This window comes from Megascapheus bottae, chromosome 14 (assembly GCF_031878675.1).
Source record: "Megascapheus bottae isolate mThoBot1 chromosome 14, mThoBot2.hap1, whole genome shotgun sequence".
In the NCBI taxonomy this organism is placed as follows: Eukaryota; Metazoa; Chordata; class Mammalia; order Rodentia; family Geomyidae; genus Megascapheus; species Megascapheus bottae.
This window is the reverse complement of record NC_143522.1, coordinates 23,637,110-23,660,827: the sequence shown is the minus strand read 5'-3', so window position 1 is coordinate 23,660,827 and position 23,718 is coordinate 23,637,110. Positions and strand designations below refer to the sequence as shown.

The 23,718-nt window shown below is 39.4% G+C and overlaps 1 protein-coding gene and 1 pseudogene across 1 annotated transcript in view; both read left to right on the top strand.

The window, feature by feature from the left end:
• Positions 1-23,718, top strand: part of Rps6ka5 (ribosomal protein S6 kinase A5) — a 131,829-nt gene that overhangs the window by 19,986 nt on the left and 88,125 nt on the right. The window contains exon 2 of the mRNA XM_090344706.1: positions 20,878-20,949. Within this exon, the coding sequence (XP_090200832.1) occupies positions 20,878-20,949 (72 nt within the window). The remainder of the gene's footprint in view (positions 1-20,877; positions 20,950-23,718) is intronic.
• On the top strand, positions 3,102-3,522 carry LOC150054816 (calmodulin pseudogene; annotated as a pseudogene).

The following is a 23,718-nucleotide window of genomic DNA, read 5'->3' as shown; positions in this document are numbered from 1 at the left end:
TACTCTGAGCACACTGCTCTTGTCCCAGCCTAATATCCATTAGAAGCACAAATACACCCAGGCTTTGCTCCTGGCCTTCAGGCTTGCCAAGAGATAGGGAAGATCATAATCTTCACATTACTTACACAGCTGTAAAGACCAACAGCATCCACTTCCTTGGACTCTCCCTACAGCAGTCCTGTGGACTCATTTGATCCACTCTGCCAGCACTGTTTGGTTTTGAGATTTTAAATTTCAGTTTATGCCTGGGCTGGCTTGGACCACAGTCTCCTGTTAGTGCTGCCTGTTGTCACTGAGATGACAGGCGTGAACCGTCCTGTGTATCCGTTGCTTAAGATGGAGTCTTGCAAACTTCATATGTCTGAACTTGCCTGGAATCATGATCCCCTGCGCTCTGCTTCCCAAGTAGCTAGGATTACAGGATTGAGCCACAATGCCTAAGGTTCTATTTTCGTATATTATTTAACTGTTGTTTGCTTACTATCCTTTTCTTTGTGAAATATTGTGTGTGTGTGTGTGTGTGTGTGTGTGTGTGTGTGTGTGTGTGTGTGTGTGTGTGTAATGAAGCTTTAACTCAGGGCCTGGATACTGCCCCTTAGCTTTTTTGCTCAAGGCTAGTGCTATATTTCTTGAGCCACAGCTTCACTTCAAGCTTTTTAGTAGTAAATTGGCGATAGGCATCTCACAGACTTTTCTGCCAGGTTGGCTTCAAACTGTGATTATCAGATCCCATCCTCCTGAACCACTGGAGCTGTGGCCAAAATCTCTACAGATTTGTAGCCCCAATTAAGGATTGTTTCATACTTATCATCCCTAAAAATATGACTTTTGAGATAGGCAGTTCATATAAATCTACATATAGATAAAAATAAACCTGTGAATCTTGACATTAATGGTTCCCTTTAAAAAATATGTAAATTTTCTGCCTAGGGTGTTATGGTTACAGTGTTCTCTCATTGAAAGTTGCTGATAACTTGGATTGGCAATAGCTAATTTGTTTTCTTGGAGCTCTAATTAAAGTATTTTAAGCTCTATTATTTGGCCAACCAGAATGTTACATATATTTGATAGATGTTACTGCATGTCATTTGAACTCTTTAGAACATGTTTCTTTGATTTAAATATTTAATGTGGCTTTCATAAGCCACAGAGTACATTTTTATATTGCTTGTAACAAGCATACAGGAATATTTTGGGCTTAAGAAAGAATTTCTGTGCGCAAGCATAAAGGGGAGGGATCCAAATAGGAAAAGAGGAAGTGATGACATGATTCTGGATTTGAAGAATCCTATAGACTCCACTCCAAGTTCCTTGAGCTGATTCGAAACTTTAGCAAGGTAGTAGGGTATAAAACTAACCCTGAAAAATCAACTGCTTTCTTGCATGTTAATGAGAGGAGTGAGGCAGAAATCAGGAAAGCAACTCCTTTTGCAATAGCCTCAAAGAAAATAAAGTACTTAGGAATTAACTAAGAATGTTAAAGGATGAAAACTTTAAAACCTTTTAAAAGGAAATTAAAGCAGAGCTGAGGAAGTGGAAAAACCTCCCATGCTCCTGCATTGGAAGAATTAACATCTTGAAAATGGCAATCTTGCCAAGGGCAATACCCATCAATATTCCAATGTCATACTTTAAGGAAATAGAAAAAGCAATCCAAAATTTCATATGGAAATTGTTTTAGCAAAAACAATCCTTAGCAGAAAAGCACTGGAGGAGTATCAATACCAAACTTTAGACTCTGTTACAGAGCTGTAGTAACCAAAACAGCTTGGTATTAGCACAAGAACAGGCCTGAGGACCAATGGAATAGAACTGAATACCCAGAAATCAACCTGTAGACCTATGGCCACCTAATCTTTGATAAGGGAGCCCCCAAAAACTAGAATGGAAGAAAGACAGCCTCTTCAACAAGGGGTGCTGGCAGAATTGGTTAAGCACCTGCAGAAAACTAAAGTTGGATCTTTCTTTCTTTTTTTTTTTTTTGCCAGTCCTGGGCTTGGGCTCAGGGCTTGGGTACTGTCCTTGGACTTTCTCAAGGCTAGCACTCTACCACTAGAGCCTCAGCACCACTTCCGGCTTTTTGCTATGTATGTGGGGTACTGAGGAATCGAACCCAGTTCTTTGTGCATGCTAGGCAAGCACTCTACCACTAGGCCAAACTCCCGGCCCCTAGAGTTGGATCCTTCTATGTCACCCTGTACCAGGATTAACTCCAAGTGGATCAAAGACCTTGAGGTCAAAGTAGATACCCTGAAACTTTACAAGATGGAATAGGAGATATACTAGGTCTCCTTGGCACAGGTTGAAACTTTCTTAATAAAGACCCAGAAGCACAACCAATTAAAGAAAATTTGGACAACTGGGACTGGGTTAAACTGCAGAGCTTCTGTATGGCAAAGGACATAGCTAGCAAGTTAACTAGAAAGCCCACAGAGTGGGAGATCTTCAGTAACCATACAACAGACAAAGGCTTCATATCTAAAATATATCTACAGCTAAAAAATTGAATCTTTCCAAAACAAATCTTCAAAGAAACACTCATCCCATTAAAAGATGGGCTAAAGACTCTCTTTAGAGAGTCTTCTCTGAAGAGGAAATAAGAATGACCTATAGACACAAGAAGAAATGCTCGACATCTCTGGCCATAAAAGAAATGCAAATCGAAAGAACTTTGAGATTCCACCTCATTCCAGTTAGAATGGCCATGATCAAGAAATCTAATAACAACAGATGCTTGCAGGGATGTGGCCAGGAGGGATCACTACTACACTGTTGGTGGGAGTGCAAACTCATTCAACCACTATGGAAAGCAGTATGGCAGTTCCTCAAAAGACAAAACATAGAGCTCCCCTATGACCCAGCAATTCCACTCCTTGGCATTTACCCAATCATCCAAAAACAAGGAAATACTAAATCCACCAGCACAACAATGTTCATTGCAGCACTATTTACCATAGCAAAGATATGGAACCAACCCAGATGCCTCTCAGTAGATGAGTGAATCAAGAAGATGTGGTACTTGCAGTAATGGAAGGAAGCAGTGGGTAACCGGGCCAGGCTGACCGGGCTGGCCCCGCGCCCTGGCCCCTGGGCCCCGCAGCATGGCTGAGCAGCTGGCCCAGGGTCAGATCGCTGAGTTCAAGTGAGCCTTCTTCCTCCCATAAAGATGGTGATGGCCTTATCAAGACGGAGGACGTGGGGATGGTTGTGAGGTCGCTGGGCCAAAACCCCACGGAGACAGAGGTGTGGGAGATGGTAGGCGTGGCAGACCCACCAGCAGTGGAATGGTGGATTTTGGGGAGTTCCTGGTGGGGAAGATGAAAAACAGGGATAGCCAGGAGGAGACCCGTGAGGCCCTCCAGGACTTTGACAAGGACGGGAATGGCTATATCAGCGTGGCCGAGCTGTGCCACCATGACCACGATGGGCGAGAAGTGCTCAGAGATGATCCGGGAGGCAGACATTGACGGGATCGGGTTTGTCAACTATGAGGAGTTTGTCTGCATGATGATTTCCAAATGAAGACCCACAGCCCCTCTCTCCACCACATACCCCACCCCGGAGACCCACAGACGAAAAGACAGCAAACGTTCATGTACTCATTCCATCTCCATGGAGCAAAACGGAGGGGTGGAAAAGACCTGGCGTCTGCACAGCCTCTGCCTGGGTTGGTCGGTGGTCGTAGGCGCCACCCCAGGACCAGGTGCATGGAGCAGACTCGGGACCTGTCCTCCACCATCGACCGGTGGCCAGGGCTCCATGCGGCCTGCCACAATGGAGCACACTCGGCCCGTGGCTGGTCCAGTCCACAGATGAAAGCCATGCAGGCCTGAACTCCCAACAGGGTCACGTCGGTTAGTGTAAGTTGTCCTAGCTGGGTTTACTGAACACAAACACGTTTAAAATAGGTTGACCTGAGGATGGTGTGCAGAAAAAACAAAATAAAATAAATGGGTGATCCAGGATGTAGAAACAAAAGCCATCTAATGAGTGATTGTTGTCCTTAATGTACTATGTTATCTCTCATCTCTTTTGTTGTACCTTGGTTATCTCATATTGTTACAGTATTTCACCTTGTTATCTGATATATTGTATATATGCTTATTTGGTTATTTGAAATTGGATAGGGAAGGGGGGAAAACAATATGAGGTACAGGGGTGGGGGGAGGGAAATGGGGACCAAGACATGAGAAAGGGTATCAATGTTTGTGAAGTAATGCACCTTCTGTCTGGTGAATATAATGTAACCCTTCTATTAATTACAATAAAAAATATATGAAAAAAATAAATGGGTGAAAGGTGAGCCCGAGTGTGCCACAGCAGTCTGGTGGTAATTTTGCACTTCCATGGACTCTGGCCCACCTGGCCAGGGGTGCTGGCTGCTCTGCTGGTGTGAGCACTGTCTGCATGGCCCTAGAGTCCAGTGAGTGTCCGGTGTTACCAATCACATTTTTAATAAGGAATCTGCCAGGAGCGTCTTTGGACTGTGTTTTTAAAGCCTTCAGAACCACAACTTGGAACCCGCAGCGTACACTGTGGACTTAGCACAACCATAAACATTGCCGTTGAGGAAATTTCCAATTGACACCCATTCCAAGTTGTAAATGCATGTCTTTTTTTTTTAATTAAAAGACCATTCTCTTAAAAAAAATGATGTGGTACTTATATACAATGGGTTTCTATGCTGCCATCAGAAAAAATGACATCACCCCACTTGTAAGGAAATGGAAAAACTTGGATAAAATCATATTAAGGGAAATAAGCCAGACCCAAAGGAACATAGGCTCAATGGTTTCCCTCACTTGTAATAATTAGTATACAACTAGGACTCTCCTAGCAGAGGATTACAGTAGCTCAAACCAAGGTATATAAGGTCATATAGGATGAGACTAAATGAAAGGATCTCTAGGATATGGAAACAAGAGCTTTATCTTGTGTGATTGTTGTTCTTAATATATTATGTTATTTCTCTTCTCTTTTGTTGCCCTTTGGTTAATCTCATATTGTTACTGTATTTGACTTTGTTACCTGGTATATTGTACATATTTTTATTTGTTTATTTGAAATAGGAAAGGGAAGGGGGGAAAATAAGATGATTGGGAGGGGGTAGGGGGAGAGAAATGGGGACAAAAACATGAGAAGGGGTATCAATGTGTGAGAAGTAATGTACCTATTGCCTGTCAAATGTAACTGTGACCCCTCTATACATTACCCCGACCCCCCCAAAAAAAGAAATAAAAATAACTGAACTATGGAAAAACAACAAAAAGAAAAAAACCCAGAACTTCTATGGTAGGATTTCTGGTTGTTGCACAAGAAAAAGTCTGTGGTTGGGCAGTGTCATGGGATTTATCTAGCCAATGAACTGAGCAGAGATTACATAAAAGGCTTTCAGGATGATTCATTTAATTGTCCACATTGACTTGGTTAAATTTTTTTTTTTTCTTGTGGGCCGTGGGGCTTGAACTCTGGGCCTGCACGCTATCCCTTGGGTTCTTCAGCTCAAGGCTACTGCCCTACCCCTGGGCCTGGGCATTGTCCTTAAGCTCTTCAGCTTAAGGCTACCACCCTAACCATGAGCCAAGCCCCACTTCTCATTTTCTAGAGGTTAATTGGAGATAAGAGTCTCAGGTCCTTTTGTGCCCAAGCTGGCTTTGAACCTTGATCCTCAGATCTCAGCTTCCTGTGTGGTTAGGATTACAGGCGTGAGCCACCGTGCCCAGCTTGGTTAAAACTTTTTATTTTTACTGTGTTAGCAACCGACAGCACACTATATGAACGTTTCTCTGATCTGAGTTCTGTCTGCCTCTCGGTCTTACAAAGCCAAGGAACACAGTCCCTAGATAAGATGCAGTAGACATGAGAAAATTTTGAGCCATTGAAAATTTGAGGTAAGATGTTGTTACACTTCAGTTTAACTGGAGCTGAATGACAAAAATTGCCTGTGAGGAAAATCATATGTGAAACTCAGGAGTTTTTTTTAAGACAGTAGAGCTAAAGAATCTCCTCCTTCCCTTTTTTTTAGAGAGAAAGCAAACAATTCCGGTTTTACTGAGGGTCAAATGGAGATGGGATTAGAGGCTTTAAAACCTTTGTTATATAAGAATCTTTAAGAGACCCCTAGCCAACCCAGAAACTTCCACTTGCCTTGAAGATTGTTTTTTGGATTTTTTTTTTTAAATTGTTCTTCCTTTTTTCAGAAATGACCTTGTGACAGTGAGCAAGGACAGATACTCTAGAGAATAATGACAGTTGGCAAATTCCAAATCTCTACACATACTGCCTTTGCCCCAGCCTAATATCAGTAAGAAGCAGAAATGCAACCATGCTTTGCTGATGGCCTTTGGGCTTACAGAGAGAGGGAAGATCATAATTTTTACATTACTTATATGGTAGTGAAGATCAACAGCATCTGAGTCCACTGGACTCTCCCTACAGCAGTCCCATGGGGTGTAAAGTAGGGAAGGGGAGTCTTAGGATGCCTTATGGATAAGAAGAAGACCAAAAACTGGATAAAATTCAAGCAGAAAGCACTCTCTGCAAATGTCAACAGTGTGTGCCAAGATAGCAAACCCAGCCTGGTCTTATTAGTTCGTAACTCCAGTGAAAGGAAATAAGGAAATTGCTTGAAAGAGCAGAACTAGAAGTACAGCCTCAAGAAAATTGAGCCCCTAGATCAAGAACATCAGGATGGGCAGATTGGGGATATGGCCAAAGAAGAGGGAAAAAAGCATAGGTCTTTTGCAAACATGAAATCTACTCTAGTCCTTTCCCTTCATTCCTTGAACTCCACCAGCTGATAGGGACCTTTTATGCTTGGAACCCTGGACATTGAATGCTTAGAAATAGAAAATAAGTATGATACAAAAGTACTATAAAATAAGACTGACATGACAAATGAAACCTTTTCTACATTGAATTGCAGGGCAGAAGAAAGCAGAAACCACTCTAAACTGAATAAATAGTCAAAAACATTAGGTGATATAAAAAAAAGAAAAGAAATGAGCTGGACATGGGGCTTACTCCTTAATCTTAGGTACTCAGGAGGCTGAGATCTGAGGATCATGGTCACTAAGGTCTGTGAGATGATGATGATGATTTATGGTTCATGGTGCTTGAACTCGGCCTAGGAGCTATCCCTGAGCTCTTCAGCTCAAGGCTACCATCCTACCCTTGAGCCAAACTCCACTTCCCATTTTCTAGAAGTTAGTTTTTGTGCCTGAGCTGGCTTTGAATTTTGATCCTTGAGGATCAGGACCAGCTTATAGTCCCTGAGATTCTTATCTGCAATTAACCACTAGAAAACCGGAAGTGGTGCTGTGGCTCAAGGGGTAGGACCCTACTCTTGAGCTGAAGAGCTCAGGGACAGTGCCCAAGCCCAGAGTTCAAGACCCCCAACCGACACACACACACACACACACACACACACACAAGGAAACTTTTGTATCATGTATTGGATTTTGGAAACATGAAAGTGAAGAAGGAACATAAAGGTATTAGAAATGATTGCTGTGTTTACTAGGTTTCCAAGGAAGAACAAATAAGAATGCATTCAAATAAATAATAAAGGCAAGGAAGAAAAGCAGAAAAACAAGTTAAAAAATTATATACAGGGCCAGGAATTTAGCTTAGTGGTATAATGCTTGCCTAGCATGCACAAAGTCCCAGGTCCGATTCCTCAGTACACATAGAAAAAGCCGGAAGTGGTGTTGAGGCTCAAGTGGAGAGCGCTAGCCTTGAGAAAGCCCAAGGACAGTGCTCAGGCCTTGAGCCCAAGCTCTAGGACTGGCAAAAAAAAAAAAAAAAAGGTTTCAGAAAACATTTTTTTGTTGTTTATTGTTACTGTTTTTGGTTTTTTTTTTCCGGGGGGCTTGATGCCATTTCTGGGGCTTGAACTTCACTGCTTTTGCTGAGCTTTTTTTGCTCAAGGCAAGTACTCTACCATTTGAGGTATAGCACCACTTCTGTGTGTGTGTGTGTGTGTGTGTGTGTGTGTGTGCGCGCGCGCACGCGCGCACGTGCTTGCATACTCACATGCGTACACTTAGTTGGATATAAGGTTTTCACAGATTTTACTATCTAGGCTGGTTTTGAACTGCTATCCTCTGATCTCAGCTTCCTGAGTAGCTAGAATAACAGGCATGAGCTACTGACACTTGGCTGGAAAATGTTTTAAATGAAGAAAGGTAAAAAAGGTGTAATTCATGTACCACAGAAATCCTTAAAGAAGAAAAAAAAACTGTCCAAGAAATGCAGTTCCAAAAATTAAACAAGATGATTCTATGCATTGAAATGCCCTATTAGGTACTGGAGAAATTTGATAGGATGAATTGATCAGCTCCCCTAACAACCAACACTGATATACAGTATTGTTAGTATTACTATTAGTCTTTAATATGTAGTGTTAATAATATCATTAGGCTAAAGATTTTTTAAAATCACCCTAGTCTCTGACAAAAACATGAAATTAATTATGCATAGTAGTATAATTCACACATCAGACTTCATCAAAGCAACATACAAAAGCAAGGAAACACTAGAGTAATATCATTTTTCCAAAGAAAACTAGGGAAAGAAAGCTACAAACAAGTATTAGATCCAGCCAATTTTCTTGACAAGGTATAAGAAAAAGGTTGAGCAGTGAAGAGCTCAAGGAGGATCTTACACAGTTAGCCTGGGGTCTAATCAGCAAGAATTTGGTTCCTTGAGATGTCTCACACAGAAGCAGAACACTGACACTGCAAACCAAAAAGCCATTTTCCAATTCAGACATTGATTTATCTAAAAAAGTGGTAGGAAAGGAGTATAGCATTTGAATTCTTAGGGACACAGCTTCAAGTGGCTCTGTAGTGGCACCATAGGCCAGGCTTTTCACTAGCTTTAAGTAGTTTAAGTAGTTGTACAAAGGAGGTGGCATTTAACAAAGCAGTTTATGAATACAATCCATCTTGATGGGCATCACCATTTCATCGTTCTTACCCCACCCCACCCCTTGCTTTTCTTAGTTTTGTGGTATATGCAATGAATTTTTGATGTACCCTTTTCCTGGTGTTGATTTTGTTGGGATTTGACCTAATCTTTCTAACGGATTATACTATTTGAGCTCGCCATAGTCTATTATACTTCAGTTAATTCATTTGTAACTGCTTGATTATCACTCATTGTGTTTACTTACAGATTTGTAGGCACATTCTGGACTACCAGAATTGAGGGAAACCATACAACCTTAGTTTCTCTGGATCTGGCTTACTTGACTTAATACAAATTTTCCCAAGTCTTTCTACTTCCTTCTGCATGGTACAATATCATTGTTTTTAATAGATGAGTACAGTTTCATTGTGTATTTATATTACATTTTCTTGATCCATTCCTCCATTAAGGGGCATCTGGGCTGATTCTGTATCTTAATTATGGTAACTAGTGCTACAGTGAACATCCATCATAGCTGCCACAATCCAGTTAACCCACGAGTCCATGTTTAACTTTTTCCATGGAAAGTAGACCAAAATCAAAGAGGCATAGAAAGCATTCCACACTTAAGTAAAGATTTTGGAGGAGGGCCTTGATAGGAGCAAAACACTGGGAAACCACAAGTCCTTCAAGAGTGTTGGAAGAAGGAACATACAGAATCTGCTTATATCATGCAGCCTGGGGAAAGGGGATGCTTTTCTCCCCTGGTATTACATCTTTTCTCTGAATTTTTCCCTTTGCTCTTTCCTTCCCCATTAGGATCAAACTCATGACATGTTTCCTTTGGTTTTCCTCTGCTGCCTCTGACTTCTCAGGCCCAGTTATCCTCTACATTCCAAGGGCTTCCTGTTATGAAGTGAGCTTGATAGCAAGGCAGTGGTCCCAGTACAGGTTCTCCAAGAAAGGAATTCTGTGTGGTGTTCTCTGCCATGGTAATATTTTCTTCTCCTTACTCTCTTCATGAGTTTCCTGTAGTGGTCATATTCTGCATGCAACTGTACAATTTACTAAGTGAACAAACATCCAGAAAATTTACTCATGTCCAGGCACTAGATAGACTGGAGCAGACACACCCTGATGTCAGGCTACAGGGTGTAAAAGAGACACTCTGGCAAGGGATAGGGTCTGAAGTTCAAGCACAACTAGAGAGATCCAAGGTACAGAGTGCCAGAGGGCACAGGAGAGCATCTTGAAGTTTGAGGAAGTCTGGCAGCTGATAGACTAAAAATTAGAAGAAAAAAACGCCTACAAGGCAGAAACAACAGCATACAAAAACTGGTTGGCAACAAAGATTAGGGGATGGGCATTCACTTAGTGCAGACCTGTACTGCAGTTCATGGGAAGAAAGGAGAAAGAAGAAGCCACAGCAAGAAATGAGGCTGGAAACAACTCAGGAAAGAACTGATTTCAGGCCTTGATTGCTCTATTACCCTGTGCGTCATTCTCTTGTCTTCCAGCTCAACTCCTTTCTCATGGCTACCTTAGTAGACTAAGACTACCTTAGTCTGATTAAAATCTTTCGTTTTTCTCCCCCATCACTCCCAACCTAACCCCTTATGAATGAACTTAATATTCATAAGAATATGGAGAAAAAGATAATTTAGTGAGCAGTCTAGCAATTTTAAAGTTTTCTTTAAAAAAATCAGTTCCTGGGCTGGGAATGTGACTTAGTGGTAGAATGCTTGCATAGCATACATGAAGCACTGATTTAGATTCCTCAGTATCACATAGACAGAAAAATCTAGAAGTGGTGCTGTGGTCCAAGTTGGTAGAGTGCTAGAAGCTCAGGAACAGTGCCCAGGCCCTGAGACCAAGCCCCAAGACCAGCAAAAAAAAATTGGATTCCCTTAATGTTTGTTTATAATTTGTTAACTATCTCATAGGTAGGTCAGAGACAATTATGCTGCAAACTGGATCTATGGATATGAAAGAGCAGATCCAACCTTATTTTCTGTCAGCTACATTCCTTCTTAAGTTAGACTTTCATTTATAATAAAAATCATGCCTTACTGGACAAGTGGGACTACATTAAACTACAGAGCTTCTGTAAAGCAAAGGACATAGCCAGCAAGATAAATAGAAAACCCACAGAGTGGAAGAAGATCTTCACTGGCCATATAACAGACAAGGGCTTCATATCTAAACTATACCTACAGCTCAAAAAACTAAATCTCTCACAAACACAAAATCTGCCAAAAAACTAAATCTGCAAAGGACAACTGTCCGATTAAAAGGTGGACTAAAGACTTACAGACTTCTTTGAAGAGACAATAAAAATCGCCAATAGATACATGAAGAAATGCTCGATATCTCTGGCCATAAAAGAAATGCAAGTCAAAACAACTTTGAGATTCTACCCATCAGAATGGTCGTTATCAAGAAATCTAATAACAACAGATGCTGGCAGGGATGTGGCCAGAAAGGATCACTATTACACTGTTGGTGGGAATGTAAACTTCTTTAACTACTCTGGAAAACTGTGCAAGAAGTAATGTACTCACTACCTCATGAATGTAACTGTAACCCCATTTAATAATAATAATAATAATAATAATAATAATAAATGCAGCAATCACTCAGAAGACCTGACTAAGAGCATTAAGAAAAGAGGCCTCAGTAAGCAGTAAATTTTCTATATAGACAAATAGCCTTCTATTGAAAGAATATGCTAAGACTCCCACAGCTAAAGAGGAAAAGTCAGTACCTGGTTTCACAATTACCAAGGACCTGGTTGACTTGTTAGGGGCTATGCAGCCAATAACTTTTATGACTAAAACTACTGTTGTGTTTTATAAGTGAAAAAAAACAAAAGCCAGATGACAGCACATCTATTTGTGACACGAGTTACTGAATATTTAAAACCCACTCAGTACATACGACCAGGGTTTGGGGGGGAAGATCCTTTTGGAAATGTGTACAGACAAAGCCTCTGATCACCCACAACCTCTGATGGAGATGTACCAGGAACTTAATGTTGTTTCTGCCCTTGCTAATGCAATATTCATCTTCTAGCCCATGAGTAAAGGAATAATTCTGACTTTCAAAAAGAATTGTTTCAGGCTGGGAGGTAGGCCTTGTGGTAGAGTGCTTGCCTAGTATGCATGAAGACCTGGTTCAGTTCCTTGGTCCCACATATATAGAAAAGTCTGGAAGTAGTGCTTTGACTCAACTGGTAGAGCTCTAGCCTTGAGAAAGCCCAAGGACAGTGCTCAGGCGCTGTGCTCAAGCCCAGAACTGGGGACAGGGGAGTGTGTCTCCTAAGTTTGGCAAGTAAAGGTTAAATAACTTGTGAATCATTAAAAAAAAAAATCAAACCATTACATTAAGGCATTGCTTCTACCTTCCAAAGTGCTACCAGAATTATTTGTTTGTGTGTGAGTGTGTGTGTGTGTGTGTGTGTGTGTGTGTGTGTGTGTGTGTATGTGTATATATGTTCTTTTTTTTTGTCGGTCATGGGTCTTGAACTCTGGGCCTGGGCATTGTCCCTGTGCTCTTCAGCTCAAGGCTACCACTCTATCTCGTAAGCCACAGTACCACTTCTGGTTTTCTAGTAGTTAGAGATGAGTCTCAAGGTCTTTAGTGCTCAGGCTGGCTTTGAACAGTGATCCTCAGATCTTAGCCTCCAGATTAGCTAGGATTACAGGCATGAGCCTCCATGCCCAGCTTGTTAATGTGTTTTGAATTCTACTTTTCATGCAAGATAGAAAAGTTTGTCATAGTCCAAAATAATGTTCCCAAGGATCAGATTTTAGTCCAATGTAAAAAAAAAAAGATACAGTAACTCTGTGTTCCTCCCAGGTCATAACCCAATTTTCCCATTGTGATTCTGTCATCATTTTCTGCAATTAATTCTGTTGTGAGAAAGTGTTTCATTAATAACCGTTCGTTTTCTATCTTCCAGACCACGTGCCAGTAAGAGTGCCAATTTGATTTCTATTGGCACTTAAATGTAGCAGCTTCAAATCACATATTAGTTTGAAATAATTTGTAATTACCACCCTCCATTTTCACAGGGCTACTGCCAACTCATTTTAAAAGAATCTTTTCAAATACATTAATTTTTAACTCTATAATTATGTAATCTAATGAGAGGAAAACTGGGGACCAAAGAAACTCATTTGACCTATCTTTTCTCCTTTCAGTTTTAACGTGTTTTTCTCAGCCACAGCAATGCTCAGGCTCTGATGATTTAGAAGAAACAAGCTAAGGGATTCTCAGCAGGGATTTAGCAGCACCATTGAGGTTTGCCACCATCCTTTCCTTTTCTCATTTTAGACAAAGTGTTGTGAAGCTATGAAATTAACCTAAGTGACAAATGCTTCCATTTTCCCATGGGATATTAGAAAAACTATACTACCATATAAAAACTCACAGATCTTTTGAGTCTGTAAGAACATTGATAGTATAGTTAATTTAGATTTAGAATTTGATCTTACAATGATTTAAAAATCAAAGTTGCAAAAATAATAGATATTCACATTCATAAACTTTTTGGTTATTCATAACAGTATGAACCCTTTATTCATTTCCCCATTTAATATTCTGTCACATTTATTTTTCTTGTCTTATCAAACTTATACACATACACACATCTATTATTCTGTTACTTACTTTTCTGGATCTGAGTGCCTAAGTACTTAGTCAGAAAATTTTATGAGTATTTCTATAAGGCTTGTTGGATAAGATTAATATTTAAATTGGTAGGTCCTAATAAGTAATGCAGATTTTCCCAATAAACCTCCATTTTTGCTTTGCCCCTGGGCCTTTTTCCCCATCTATATTGGGAAAATATTTTATAGGATTCCTACCTATTTTTCTTACCTTACTTTGTTTTGTATCATTATTCCTTGAAGAGAATTGCCTGTATTTATGTACACTATTGTAGAAAGGCCCATGTTTCTTTTTATTAATATATGTTAATTGTATAAAGGTCAGCATTTTAAAAAATCTTATTTCTTATCAGGATGATGTATAGAGGGGTTAGGGTATTGTTTTTCCATTTCCAGCCTTTTATCTTGACCTGTGTTAGGCTTGGGGTTGATACTTGATGTTCAAGCATTTTTTATTCTTGGACATTTAATTTGGAGCTTGGATTTTTTTTTTTTTTTTTTTTTTGCCAGTCCTGGGCGTGAGTTCAGGACCTGAGCACTGTCCTTGGACTTTCCTCAAGGCTAGTGTTCTACCCTGAGCCACCGCACCACTTCTGGCTTTTTCTATGTGGTACCGAGGAATTGAACCTGGGTCGTCGTGCATGCTAGGCAGGCACTCTACCACTAGGCCAAACTCCCGGCCCCGAGGAGCTTGGATTTTTATTGTTGGCAGCTAGATCCCTATTAGAGTGTCATTGCCTCTTTTTTGACTGTTTTTTTTTTTTATTATTTTATTTTATTGTTGGTTGTGGGGTTTGAACTCTGGGCCTGAGCCCTGAGCTCTTGAGCACAAGGCTACCACCCTACCCCTTGAGCCACAGCGCCACTTCCGGTTTTCTGGTGGTTAAATGGAGTAAGACTCTCATGGACTTTTGTGCGTGGGCTGGCTTTGAACTGTGATCCTCAGATCTCAGCCTCCTGAGTAGCTGAGATTATAGGCATGAGCCACCGGTGTCCAGTTGACTGTTTTATTTTCAAAACCAATCTACCTTTCTATATTAAAAGAATGTATAAAAGAATGTAGGAAAGTGGCTCTTCCTTTTGTCCTCTCACTATTAACAGTTCCTAACAAAAAAAAATCATTGAGCTGGCTCAGGGTTAGGGTATTTCAGCCTGGTTTCATTTCCACCTGCTGCCACACTGACTTCATCAGAGCTCTTTGTATTACATCCTGGCTTTTCCTGGATTCAACTAGTTAATCTTCTAACTACTTCTCTACCTCTTTTTCTTTCTTTTTTTTTTTAAATTGATACCAAGTTTTAATTTTAAGGAAAATTTTAAGACCTGAGAACTTTCTGTACTTTTTAGAACAGAATTCCCACAATTTAGACAATACAAATTCCTTCTATTTGCCCTGACTATTAATTGAGTCAGCACATTCTTCTTGTAGATTTTCAAATTACAAGCTATTTCATATTGCTAGACCGTAAGTTCAAATAACACTTTATTCAACACTTATTTCACTGTTCATCTGCATAAAGTAGTCCTAGTAATACTCTTATGTCTCTTGCATTCACTTTACTGTGCTTCTCTTTCAATTTCTCATAACACCGGTGCATGGATTTCCAATCTACTGTTTCACTCTTTCTTTTTGCTTCCTAACTCTAGGCAATAGCTTTTATCCTATCTTTGGACATGATGTCTGTTCAGAACTTTAGTTCTTTATCTGAATCTTCCCATTAGCCTTTTGACATGTCTGCCATCGCTTCAAAATCTGTTGAAACTTCCCCCTTTGACTTCCTTATTCAGTCAGTAACATTATCATTCACCAGACTTGCTTTTCTTAGGGGCATTACAATAAAAGACATTAAACTGGTTGCATTATAAAAAGCAGACATTTACATCTCACATTTGGAGACTGGAAAATAACATCAAGGTTCTAGCAGATTGGGTGCTGTGAGGGCTCTCTGCTTCTTAGATGGCCCTGTGTCCCTGTGTGCTCACAGAATAGAAGGGACTAACAGGTTTTCTTTGTGTGTGTGTGTGTGTGTGTGTGTGAGAGAGAGAGAGAGAGAGAGAGAGAGAGAGAGAGAGAGAGAGAGAGAGAGAGAGAGACCCACCCATTCATAGTTTTATGGCTAACGTGCCAAGAAGAATATGCCCAAAATTAAGAATTGTTATTGTAGATTATGGAAAATTTTCAAGGGATATTTTATTCTATTCTATTATCTTTTTGTTAAACAGTGAACCTGAATTATTTTATACTGGAGAAAAATCATAAAGTTATTGAAATCTGGGAAAAAAGCAACTTGTAGCTTAAACTTCTTATTGTAAAACTATACCATGTTGGAGGATTAGATATTATTAAGGAGCTGAAAGAAAATGGTGAATTGCTGCCTGTGAAAGGATAAAATTAATACATATGATGTGAGGTGCCCAATTCTTGCAAGAAATATTTAATTATAGTGGAACAAGAGGAGGAAAAAGCTTCTCACTCAGTTTTGCTTAGTGTTTGTCACAAGTTGTGTTAAATAAATGTATGTTACATTTTTCCTACCAATAGTACCCATATACCATTGCTTCCTCATACCCATCAGGATAAAAAAATACATAATCAACTGTTGGCAAGAATATAGAGAAAGAAAGCTCCTAGGCAATGTTGGTAGCAATAAAATATGGTATATAACCACCTTTCTGAAGGATAGTTCTTCAAAAAATAAAAATCAGAATTACTATTTGATCCAGTAATTCCATTTATCATAACATTTCAGTTTTTGTAAGGAGAGCAAGGTCTTGAAGAAATAATTATGTAACTCTAATCATCACAGCATTATTCATAATAGTGAAAATGTGGAAACAAATTAAGTGTCTGACAGATGAATAATAAGTAAAACATAGTATTGATGCACAGTAGAATATTACTCATCTTTGAAAAGGGAGAAAATTCTGACACATGCTTCAGTGTAGAGGAAACTCATGCTAAGTGAGATAAACTAGCTACAATGTTGTATGATTTATTTCCCTTTTACTTAAGAGTAATCAGTGTCATAGAGACAGAAAGTAGAATATTTGTTGTCCGGGGTTGGGCCAAGGGAAAGTGAGTAGGAAGTTTCAGTTTAATGGTTAGGTTTCAGTTCTACAGTATGGAAAGTTAAGTAGATGCAAGCTGATGATGGTTGTATAACTTTACGAATGCATTTAATAACAGAAAATTGTATACTTCAAATAATTGACCTGTTGAATTTTATATGGTTTATGCCATAATAAAATTCTGAAAAATAACACGTCATATTTTTCATAATGATGATATATGTCATAATGATATATATCATTATTAGTATATATTAAGTATAGAAGCAGGTGAGGTTATTCGGTCATGGTGCAAGGATTACTGTTTTTGCTGTTACTACGATTTAAACTTAACTGGTACTAGAGCCACACCTCCAGTTCACCTTTTTTCCTGGTAAATGAATGGGAGATAGAATCTTACGGACTTTTCTGCCCAAGCTGGCTTCAAACAGTGATTTTCAGGTCTTAGCTTCCTGGGCAGCTAAGGTATAAATCAATTGTATGAAACATCTCCTCCCTCCCTCCCTCCTTCCCTGTCTTATAATTCATTTGTCTAAACAGAAAACAACTATAAAGCTTTTGACAAGACTGACGTAATTAAAAAGAGAAATAAGCATGAAAAATTCATGCTTTTGTTCAGTTTGCTAATATTTAGCTACTTATCTGGTGTAACCATCAGAATAGAGGCAAGCCATGAAGCCCTGATATGATCACACTGCTGGTTATCAGCTGACTCACTCCAGTTTCAGTTCTTTGGGTTTTTTTTTTTTACGATTATTATCTTTAAATAGTTGTACAAATGGCTTTCAGTTCAACAAGTTAGATTATGGGTATAATGCATCTTGATCATTGTCACTTCTTCCATTGCAGTTTAAAATTTTAATGTTTGTTGATACTCCTTATTTTTTACATTTGTGGAAGGAGTTAATTTCTTTTTTTTTTTTTAAGGATTGTTTCTGTGGGAAGGAGTTAATTCTTTTAGTTACGATTTAGAGGCACGTGAGGTTTGGTGCTATTATGCTGTTGAAACATGAAACTCCGAAATGCTGATATTCTCCTCTGCTGGGCCTCTTCTAGGAGATAAGAGGAATCTGTATGAATAGTAGCTGGGCTGGGAGTATGGCCTAGTAGTAGAGTGCTTGCCTAGCATGCATGAAGCCCTGGGTTTGAAGGTATCATATACACAGAAAAAAAAAAAAAGTGGAGCTGTGGCTCAAGTGGTAGAGTACTACCTTTGAAAAAACCCAAGGACAGTGCCCAGGCCCTGAGTTCAACTCCCAGGACTGGCAAAAAAAAAAAAAAGTAGCTACCGTGGGTGTACATCATACATCCAACACTCCACTATAGAATTCTGTGTAAGCTATATTGGTGTAGTGCGATTTACACCCTAACTGGGGTCTCTACTTTGGTCCTAGTCCCATCTAATAATCTTGGGGACAGCATGTTCAGCCATGAGATCTAGATGGTTAAGAATACTAAACCAGTGAGTAAATACCAGCATTCTTGGTTCAGACTTCTATGAGAAGAACACCATATACTAGGTGGTACAAATAGCATGTGTCATAGTTCTGGAGGCTAGGAATCCAAGATCAAAGTGCTGGCAGCTCCAGTCTCTGGTGAGGGCCTGTTCCTGGTTTGCAGATGTATGTCATTGTTATTTCCTACAAAGGAAGCAGAGAGTGTAAGCAAGCATGTTCTCTCCTGTCACTAACACATCATGAAGACTCCATTCTTATGAGCCACCCACCTTTTGAAGGTCTCCTTTCCAGATACCAGCACATTGGAATTAGAATGTCAACTTTCAAATGGGGAGCATAAATATTGAGACCATAGCACCAAGTCCTAAGAACCACTAACTACTCTATATTGGAGAAAGAAGTGCAAACAAATGGCCAGTACACCTTCGAGAGTGAGGACCTGTCAGAAATAAGAAGCAGAAACTTAACAAACCACAACATCAACAAATTCATTTACTAGAAACTGCCCATTCAGAATTTGGGAGTCTTAAATGGTTAGATCAGTAACCTCTCTAACCTTTGGGAGAACTAGAAATGAGTTAAGCCGGAGAATTCCTAAAATAGGAAAAGGAATAAACATTTTGCCCTTCTACAATCACAATAAAGTACTGTCTTCTTTTGAGTATTAAGAAAGGCAATGGATAACTCTTAACTGTGTCCCAAAACAGACCTGTTTTGGCAGCCTTGTTCCTACGCAGGAAAGTAGCTCCATATATTTTGCTCAAACTATTTTAACTTTATTAAGGCATGTGGGTGACTCAGGCAGAATATTTTTCTGCAATCGGTGATGTTTATTTCACCTTTGGGAAGGGGTAAAACAATATGTGTAAATATTTAAGTCTTATTCTAATAAGTGTTAGTGTTGTTAGTAAGTTTGAGCTCTTGTTCTTAGGTTAACAGTTTAATTAAGAGAGGTGAAGTATATTTTTAGATTTTCATGCTCAAGGCTTTAATCATAGTGATAAAATAATAGCATAGAAATGAAGCTATTTAGGCATCTAGACCACATACTTAAATGGTTTTCATTACTGAAGATTCAATATAATGTATTTAGTATTTGCTTTTTTCCCCTTCTCTGGCATTGGAGACCCTACTTAGAGCCTTGTGCTTATTACTAAGAACATCTTTTACTACTAAGCTATACTCCCAGCCTTGCTATCTGCTTTTTTTTCATATATTTTTTATTATAATTAATAGAAGGGTTACATGGTATTTGCCAGATAGAAGGTGCATTAATTCACATACATTGATACCCTTTCGCATGTCTTGGTCCCCATTACCCTCCCCCCACCCCCACCCCTCATCTTGTTTTCCCCCCTTCCCTATCCAATTTCAAATAACCAAATACAAATATATCCAATATATCAGATAACAGAGTGAGATAATGTAACAATATGAGATAACCAATGGACAGCAAAAGAGATGAGAGATAACATAGTGCATTAAGGACAACAATCCCTCATTATATGGCTTTTGTTTCTATATCCTAGAGGTCCTTTCATTTGGCGTCATACTATATGGCCTTATGTATCAAGGTTTTGCTCTATTGCAAATCTCTGCTAGGAGAGCCCAAGGTTTCTACTGATTATGACAAATGAGGAAAACCATTGAGCCTAAGTTCCTTTGAGTCTGGCTTACTTCACGTAACATAATATTAAAATTCCTAGCCAGCGCAGTAAGGCAAGAAGCAAGCATAAAGGGGATCCAAATAGGGAAAGAGGAAGTGAAACTCTCCCTCTTTGCAGATGACATGATTCTGTATTTAAAGAATCCTATAGACTCTACTCCCAAGCTCCTTGAGCTGATTCAAAACTTTGGAAGAGTAGCAGGGTATAAAATTAACCCTCAAAAATCAACTGCCTTCCTCTACGCCAACAGTGAGAGGAATGAGGCAACAATCAGGAAAGCAACTCCTTTTGCAATAGCCTCAAAGAAAATAAAGTACCTAGGAATTAGCTTAACTAAGAATGTAAAGGACCTTTTTGATGAAAACTTTAAAACCCTGAAAAAGAAAATTAAAGCAGAACTGAGGAAATGGTAAAACCTCCCATGCTCCTGGATTGGAAGAATCAACATCGTGAAAATGACAATCTTGCCAAGGGCTATGTACAAATTCAACGCAATACCCATCAATATCCCAACGTCATTCTTTAAAGAAATAGAAGAGGCAATCCAAAATTTCATATGGAATAATAAAAGACCCCGTATAGCTCTCTGCTTTTATATGCTTTCTTGTTAATATAATTTTTAAAATTTTCCTATTCCCAAATATGATCAATATTCCTATTGGTTTGCTTTCATCTGTGTAATCACATACTTTGCCTAATAAACATAATGTGGACAATTAAATTTACTAAGTTCTAAAAATTATAATGTAAAACTTAAAATTTCACACAATATAGCTATATCGTTGAACAAGCAATGATAATGTGTTGTATGTTCAGTTAAAGAAATAAAACTTTGGGGCTGGGAATTAGGCCTCATGGTTAAAGTGCTTCCCTAGGTTATACAAAGATCCAGGTTTAATTCCTTGGTACCATATACATAGAAAAAGCTGGAATAGATGCTGTGACTCAAGTGGTAGAGTGTTAGCCTTGAGAAAACCCAAGGATAGTGCTCAGACCCTGAGTTCAAGCCCCTAGTCTAGCAAAATAAGTAAGAAGCCCTCACAGACCCTTTCTGTTGATGATGTCCTTTATTATTTCTTATGCTCTTTCTCTTTCTTTCTCTAGCAAACTTGACAGGATATGCAGAGAAGGTGGGGATTGAAAATTTTGAGCTCCTAAAGGTCCTAGGAACAGGAGGTAAGTCAAAATGAGAACTTGTTACTCCTATGACTCAGGATTGGTATCCTCAATACAGAAGTCAATGAAAAAATTTAGAAGCATAAGGAATCCAATAGGAAAATGATACAAGAACATGATCAAAAGCAATACAAAGGCAAACATTAAAAAAATCTCATGTTGTATGTACATGGTGACATACACTGAAGTCCAGCACTCCAGAGGCTAAGGCAGGAAGATTATGAGTTTGAAGTTAATATGGGGGCTATGTATTGGGCCTTGTCTCAACAATAAATCTACTCTGATGTTTGGAATGTAAATGAGTATACCTTCATACAGGACACAATCATTTTAAAGTTATTAATGTTGATAGGGAGTCTAGCCTGGTGGTAGAGTGCTCGCCTAGCATGCATTAAGACCCAGATTAGAATCCTTGGTACCACATGCATAGAAAAAACTGGAAATGGTGCTGTGGCTCAAATGGTAGAGCTTTAGCCTTGAGAAAGCCCAAGGACAGCCTGATGCGGTGGCTCACGCCTGTAATCCTAGCTACTCAGGAGGCTGAGATCTAAGGATCGCAGTTTAAAGCCACTGGAGACTCTTATCTCCAGTTAACCTCTAGAAAATGGGATTATGGGCTGTGGCTCAAGGGTAGGCTGGAAGCCTTGATCTGAAAAGCTCAGGGACAGTGACCAGGCCCAGAGTTTAAGCCCCATGACCCACAAAAAAAGAAAAAAAGCCCAAGGACAGTTCTCAGGCCCTGAATTCAAGCCTCAGGACTGGCAAAAAATATTAATATTTATAGGAGCTTATTATATGCCAAGTACTCTTGTTAAATGTTTTATGTTTTTGACTTGTTCATTCTTCACTTAATGCTGGTGCTCTTCAGTGCTCATCATTCATAATAATGAACAATTCAGGGCTCCTCAGAAATCCCACACTACATGTTTGGCAAAATGGAACTTGGATTTATGTATGTTCTGTTATCTGTAAGTTAAAATTTAAACGAACTATCTTTAGGAACATTTTAAAAAGCTCTCCAGCGAGTAATAAGTTTCTCAGAAGAGCCTCTATACTGTGTCATTTTCATAAGTAATTATATGAATAAATATCAATATATTATGTATATAGAAAAATCTCCGGGCTATATAGCCAAAATGGTAATACTGGTGGTTTCTGGGTGCATTAGGTAACCTTGCTTTTCTGCTTTTGAGAAAATTCTGTTTCTTCAAGATGATCTACTTCCATTTCTACTGTTCAGGAGCCCAGGCTGTTGTGGAGGCTCCCACACTTAGAGAAGTCCATATGTCTGTCATGCTCTGTTGTCATCGTTGTAGGATTCACAAAAATTCATTAACCAGGTTCTGCACATGTTCAGTTTGCACTGGGCCCTGCCATCTATGTGTTGACAGATGTGTACCTGTCTCTGCAGCCTGGTCCCTGGAATGTGCTGCTCTGCAATCACAACTATGACAGCTGGCTTTGCTCCTTTTCCTTTCCTCAGTAGTCTTAAAGAGAGGGGGCCCTGAAATCTTGCCAACTTCAGCAGCCCCAGGTTTCTTTCTATGGAAGGATGGGGAAAACCTCAGGGAATACATCCTTTTTCTTCCCCATTGTACTTAAATTCCTCAGCTGGCCATAGTAGGTGGGGCGGGTTGCAAATGTACCTTGAAAGATATCTGCTAATACCTTCTGAGAGCCAAACCTTATAGTAGGAGAAAATATTCAGCCTAGTTTCCACAATCCTGTCCCTTGCTTTACCTTATACACATATATTGAAGTTTTCATGTGTAGATCGTCTTCAGGTCAGTCAGTTAATGAGCTCTACTGCCTAATGCTGTCATATAAAGCTTCATAACTTCTCTGAGTAGTTTAACATATAGTATGGTTCCAACTTACATAGTAACCAGTGAGTAAGTCCTGCCATAATTCCTGTTAGGTAGACACTTTGATATCAGAAGAGTTGATTATGGTTGTCAACTTGGAGAATTTGCCCTGCATTCTCACCTTTGGATCTTTTGTAAAGGTGTATTTGTTTAAAAATAGAAACTGGCTCCACCCCACCCTATCTCTAAGAAATAATGCTTTAAAATAATATCAAAAAATGTCATTCATCCTTACCTTCGTTTCCTACTTCAAAGGCAGTATCTGCTTGTAGGGGAAAGAGTCCAGACCTGGGGGCTGGGAGTTTGGCCTAGTGTTAAGAGTGCTTGCTTAGCATGCACGAAGACCTGGGTTTAACTCTTTGGTACCACATACATAGACAAAAAGCTGGAAGTGGTGCTGAGGCTCAAGTGGCAGAGCTCTAGCCTTGAGAAATTCCAGGGACAGTGCTCAAACCCTGAGTTCAAGCCCAGGACTAGCAAAAAAAAAAAAAGAGTCCAGACCTTTGTGAGTCAGTTCCCTTGAAATTTGTGTTCCTAACATCTTTGAAAGAAAGTTTCAGGGCAAATTTTATTTTATTTTCAGACTTTTATTTGCATGGTTTCTATTTATTTGTTTGTTTATTTAGCTTATTTATTTTTATTGGTCTTGTGGCTTGAACTCTGTACCTAGGCACCACTTCTGGTTTTCTGGTGGCTCATTGGTGATAAGAGTCTCAAGGGATTTTCATGCCTGGGCTGACTTTGAAGTAGGAACCTCAGATCTCAGCCTCCTTAGTATCTAGGGTTATAGATGTGAGCCACCAGTGCCCGAACTTGGCTATATTTAACTTTGTGAAACATACCAGACCTTTTCTTGAAGTGGCTGCACCATTTTACATTCCTCCCAGCAGTAAGGATTTCAGTT